A 6320-nucleotide genomic window follows, 5' to 3' on the forward strand; every position below is an offset into this window, starting at 1 on the left:
ATTTAAAACTAAATACTTACCTATAAAATAAACCCCAAACTAGCTACAATATAACTAATAGCTACATTGTAGATATGTTAGGGTTTATTTTTATTTTACAGGCAAGTTTTTATTTATTTTAACTAGGTACAAGAGTTATTAAATAGTTATTAACTATTGTAATAACTACCTAGCTAAAATAAATACAAAAGTATCTGTAAAATAAAACCTAACCGAAGTTACAATAACACCTAACACTACACTATAATTAAATAAATTACCTAAATTAAATACAATTACCTAAATTAAATTAAATTAGCTAAAGTACAAAAAAAACACAAAATTACAGAAAATAATAAACAAATTTCAGATATTTAAACTAACTAAACCTAATCTAATAGCCCTATCAAAATAAAAAAAGCCCCCCCCACCCAAAAAAAAAAAACCTAGCCTAAACTAAACTACCAATAGCCCTTAAAAGGGCCTTTTGCGGGGCATTGCCCCAAAGTAATCAGCTCTTTTACCTGTAAAAAAAATACAAACAACCTCCCAAACAGTAAAACCCACCACCCACACAAACAACCCCCCAAATAAAATACTATCTAAAAAAACCTAAGCCCCCATTGCCCTGAAAAGGGCATTTGGATTGGCATTAGCTCTTTTGCAGGCCCAAACCCTAATCTAAAAATAAAACCCACCCAATACACCCTTAAAAAAACCTAACACTAACCCCCAGAAGATAGACTTACAGTTCTGAAGATCCGACATCCATCCTCAAGAAAGTGGCAGAAGTCTTCATCCAACCGGGCCGAAGTCCTCAACGAAGCCGGGAGAAGTCTTCATCCAAGCCGGGCAAAGTGGTCCTCCAGACGGGCAGAAGTCTTCATCCAGACGGCATCTTCTATCTTCATCCATCCGATGCGGAGCGGGTCCATCTTCATGACATCTGACGCAGAGCATCCTCTTCATCTGACGACTAAAGACGAATGAAGGTACCTTTAAGTGACGCCAATCAGAATTAAGGTAGAAAAAATCCTATTGGCTGATCCAATCAGCCAATAGAATGCGAGCTCAATCATATTGGCTGATTGGATCAGCCAATAGGATTGAACTTCAATCCTATTGGCTGATTGCATCAGCCAATAGGATTTTTTCTACCTTAATTCCGATTGGCTGATAGAATTCTATCAGCCAATCGGAATCTAAGGGAGGCCATCTTGGATGACGTCACTTAAAGGAACCTTCATTCATCGGGTAGTCATCGGAGAAAGAGGATATTCTGCGTCGGATGTCTTGAAGATGGACCTGCTCTGCGTCAGATGGATGAAGATAGAAGATGCCGTCTGGATGAAGACTTCTGCCCGTCTGGAGGACCACTTTGCCCGGCTTGGATTAAGACTTCTCCTGGCTTCGTTTTGGACTTCGGCCCGGATGGATGAAGACTTCTGTCGCTTCCTTGAGGATGGATGTATGGTCTTCAGGGGGTTAGTATTAGTTTTTAAGGGTGTATTGGGTGGGTTTTATTTTTAGGTTAGGGTTTGGGCCTGCAAAAGAGCTAACTGCCCTTTTAAGGGCAATGCCCATCCAAATGCCCTTTTTAGGGCAATGGGGAGCTTAGGTTTTTTTAAATAGTATTTTATTTGGGGGGGTTGGTTGTGTGGGTGGTGGGTTTTACTGTTGGGGGGTTGTTTGTATTTTTTTTTTACAGGTAAAAGAGCTGATTACTTTGGGGCAATGCCCAACAAAAGGCCCTTTTAAGGGCTATTGGTAGTTTAGTTTAGGCTAGGGTTTTTTTTATTTTGGGGGGCTTTATTTTATTTTGATAGGGCTATTAGATTAGGTGTAATTAGTTTAAATATATGTAATTTGTTTATTATTTTCTGTAATTTAGTGTTTTTTTGTACTTTAGCTAATTTAATTTAATTTAGGTAATTGTATTTAATTTAGTAAATTTATTTAATTATAGTGTAGTGTTAGGTGTTATTATAACTTAGGTTAAGTTTTATTTTACAGGTACTTATATATTTATTTTAGCTAGGTAGTTATTAAATAGTTAATAACTATTTATTAACTATTCTACCTAGTTAAAATAAATATAAGCTGGCCTGTAAAATAAAAATAAACCCTACGCTAGATACAATGTAACTATTACTTATATTGTAGCTAGCTTAGGTTTATTTTATAGGTAAGTATTTAGTTTTAAATAGGAATAATGTAGTTAATTATAGTAATTTTATTTAGATTTATTTAAATTATATTTAAAGGGATACTAAACCCAAAAAAATTATTTCATGATTCAGGTAGAGAATACAATTTTAAACAACTTTCTAATTTACTTGTATTATCTAATTTCTTTCATTCTCTTGGTATCATTTGTTGAAGGAGCAGCAATGCACTACTGGTTTCTAGGTGAACAAATGGGGTGAGACAATGACAATCAGTATATTTATGCAGTCACCAATCAGCATCTAGACCCTAGGTTCTTTGCTGCTCCTGAGCTTTTATAGATACATTTTTCAGCAAAGAATAACAAGAAAAGGAAGCAAATTAAACAATAGAAGTAAATTGGAAAGTTGTTTAAAATTTATTTTCTCTATCTGAATAATGAAAAAAACATTTTGGGTTTCATATCCCTTTAAGTTAGGGGGTGTTAGGGTTAGGGTTAGACATAGGTTTAGGGGTTAATACATTTAGTATAGTGGCAGCGACGTTGGGGGCGGCAGATTAGGAGTAATAAGTGTAGGTAGGTGGCGACGTCATTGGGGGCAGCAGATTAGCTGTTAATAAATATAATGTAGGTAGCGGCGATGTTGGGGGCAGCAGATTAGGGGTTCATAAGTATAGTGTAGGTGGTGGCGATGTCGGGGGCGGCAGATTAGGGTTAATAAGTGTAAGATTAGGGGTGTTTAGACTCGGGGTTCATGTTAGGGTGTTAGGTGTAGACATACATTTTATTTCCCCATAGGAATCAATGGGGCTGCGTTACAGAGTTTTAGGCTGCTTTTTTGCAGGTGTTAGACTTTTTCTCAGCCGGCTCCCCCCATTGATTCCTATGGGGAAATCGTGCACGAGCACGTATGACCAGCTCAACGCTGACTTAAGCAGCGCTGGTATTGGAGTGCGGTAATGAGCAAATTTTTCTCAATGCTCACTTCTTGTCTTTTAACGACGGGTTTGTAAAAACCTGTAATACCTGCGCTGCAGATAAGTGAGCGGTGAGAGAAAACTGCTCGTTAGCACTGCATAGCCTCTAACGCAAAAGTCGTAATCTAGCTGTACGTTACTAAAAACCTTGTTGAGTTAATCAGTTTCATCATATACAGGAGCAACGTGTCCCAACTGCATATATGGATCTATCTATCTATCTATCTATCTATCTATCTATCTATCTATCTATCTGTCTGTCTGTCTGTCTGTCTGTCTGTCTGTCTGTCTGTCTGTCTGTCTGTCTGTCTGTCTATCTATCTATCTATCTATCTATATATCTATCTATTGATTAATCTCATAGATGACTATATTTTACAGGGAGAGTGCAGCTGGCAGATGAGTGGTTGGGTGTGTCTGTAATCTCATTTCAGAAGCAGGGCCTATTTGATTTACTGTCTGTGTACTGAATTCCTAATGTCAAACATATATGCACTTTAAAAAAATGTATTTAGAAATTAATTTGTTTTTATCATAAATCAAGCATAACACACAATACATATTGTAAAGGGGCCACATTTTATAGGTGGTATAGCTTATTCCCATTCTTCCAGTAGTAGCAAGTTCATTTTTGATGTATAATATCTTTTGTAATGTATGCTATTATAAACTTCTAATATATTTGTCTTCTTTTTGCAGGACGCCATCTGGATCTGTTCTTGGTACTATTTGGGCTACAGCTACCGTTCATTTCATCCTGCCCTATAAACTGTGTTTGCTATCCTTCACCTATGACTGTAAGCTGCCAAGCCCATAACTTTGCAGCCATACCTGAAGGTATCCCAGAGATCAGTGAGAGGATTTTCCTGCAAAACAACCAGATCACCATGCTCCTCAGAGGGCACTTCAGCCCTTCTTTGGTGACTCTGTGGCTCTACTCCAACAACATTACCTTCATAGACCCAGACACTTTTGAAGGTTTTGACAACCTTGAAGAGCTGGACTTGGGGGATAATCGCTACTTAAGAGCTCTAGCAGCAGAAACTTTTCAAGGATTGTTTAGACTTCATGCTTTATATTTGTATAAATGTGGGCTCAGTTCTTTGCCCAGTGGGATATTTAATGGCCTTCACAGCTTACAGTTTCTTTATCTGCAGGACAACCACATAGAGTTTCTACAGGATGACATTTTTGTAGATTTAGTAAACCTAAGTCACCTATTTCTTCATGGCAACAAGCTCTGGAGTCTTCATCAAAATACATTTAAAGGGCTGGTTAACCTGGACCGGCTTTTAATCCATCAGAATCAGCTTCAGTGGGTCCACAGAAGTGCATTCCATGATCTTAAGAGGCTTACCATGCTTTTCCTTTTTAATAACAGCATATCAGAACTGCAAGGAGAGTGTTTGGCCCATCTCTCTGCTCTTGAGTTTCTTAGGCTTAATGGTAACCCATGGGACTGTAGTTGCAAGGCTAGATCTCTGTGGGAATGGTTACGTCGATTTAGAGGTTCCAGTTCAAGTGTTATATGTGAGTCACCTGATGAAATGGAAGGTCGAGACTTAAAACTTCTAACAGCCGAAGACTTTATGCACTGTTCAAGTTCAGAATCTCTTCATCAGATCTATCATACATTTAGTACAACACACCAGATAGCACATAAAGGGCATCATTCTCATCATTCCTCCAAGGAAAAAGGAAAGGAGTTAGAAATTGGTCTGCATCAAAATGAGCCAGCTGCTCCAGATCCTCCAGACCCGCGCTCAGGATCTAGAAAACCAGGAAAGAACTGTACCAGCCACAAAAATAGGAACCGTATTTCCAAACCGGTATCTGGAAAGAGTGTGCATGATCTTCAGGATTATCCACCCGATTACCTTCACAAATTTAATTTCGGAACCATGCCTACTGCTTCCACAAAGAGAAAGACCAAATGTACAAGGAGGACGCCGAACAGGATACCAAGTGGAGTACAGCAGGCAGCAGGCAATAGGAGTGAGGGGGTCAGAGTGTCCTTGCTGCTTTTCCTCTTGGTGTTAGCTGTCATAGTACGCTGATCCTTTGTGGAAGGACTTCTAGCCACTGCCACCCCTTTGCAAAGGACCAGCATTTTTTTTTTTTTATTCTTCTTTAGCGATATGCGGTGGTTTCTTTAAGGTCGAGGAATGAATGTGGCTTCTGGTGGTCTCCTGGCTTTTCTCTGTGGATTATGGATGCATCAGAAGTTTGGGGGGAGCATTATCACAATTCAACCACATGCAGCCCCAACTTTGCACGTACAAAGGGCAAAACCTTTTAAAAGAATTAGCAAAAAATGTCATCTTATCAATTTTTGTTAACAAGTGGACATACAAAATAAGGCATTCAGATCCTTTTGTTTAAGAAAATATATTGTTTGGCCCTGGATGAAAAGAAGGAACAAAATTAGACCACATGTGAGACATTGTGTAAATGGTGACAACAGAGAGACTGGGTCTGATGGCCTATTTAGATATTCAGATATTATTGGTCTTTGGGCCAATGCTGCTCAGAAGACAATCTAAAATTCCTGAAAAACTCAGGCATATATAAATATATATATATATAAATATATATAAATATCTATAGCAGGGCTCAGCTGCCATGCTACCAAAGGAAGGTTGCAAATAGGACCTGTTAAATAAAATAGAGAAGTAATTCCTACTGGCAGCCTGTTTATTTTGTATCTGTATTCACATAGTTATTTAAAGGCACAATCCCTTCTCCTTCTCCCCTTTGTCCCTCAATATTTATATGTGAGTCTATAAATGTTTCTAAGGCTTTATCTGGAAATCATAACTTTGAAATCAGAATATTATGCTGTCCAGTTTATACAGAATAATATACATTACTGGCTTTGAGCTGGGTACAGCTCTTGTTAATTATCCTTGGAATGTATACCTTGTGAATCTATCAAATTTGCCTCTGAAGTAAAGTACAATACAGGAAGCATTGCAGACCATAATCAGTCCATATCCCAGGCAAAAAATAAAAATACAAAGAAATAAAAATAGACATGATTATCAGTGTGAACAAATTGGATGAAAAATTGGATATAAAGGAATATATAAGAAATAAAAGAATGTTACATATGATAGAATATTATATATTATGATAGAATACACAGCCATAGAAATCTGTTTCCCGGGAGGAAGCAGAAGGAAAAAGGGATATGTCTT

General features: G+C 37.8%; 1 protein-coding gene across 1 annotated transcript; it reads left to right on the top strand.

The window, feature by feature from the left end:
• Positions 1-3815: 3815 nt before the first annotated feature.
• On the top strand, positions 3816-5581 carry RTN4RL1 (reticulon 4 receptor like 1; the record flags this gene model as incomplete). The annotated part of the gene is made up of 1 exon (XM_053704594.1): positions 3816-5581. A coding segment is annotated over one exon (1365 nt), but the record flags the coding sequence as incomplete, so codon positions are not given.
• Positions 5582-6320: the final 739 nt, after the last annotated feature.

Source organism: Bombina bombina, chromosome 3 (genome assembly GCF_027579735.1).
Source record: "Bombina bombina isolate aBomBom1 chromosome 3, aBomBom1.pri, whole genome shotgun sequence".
Lineage (NCBI taxonomy): Eukaryota > Metazoa > Chordata > Amphibia > Anura > Bombinatoridae > Bombina > Bombina bombina.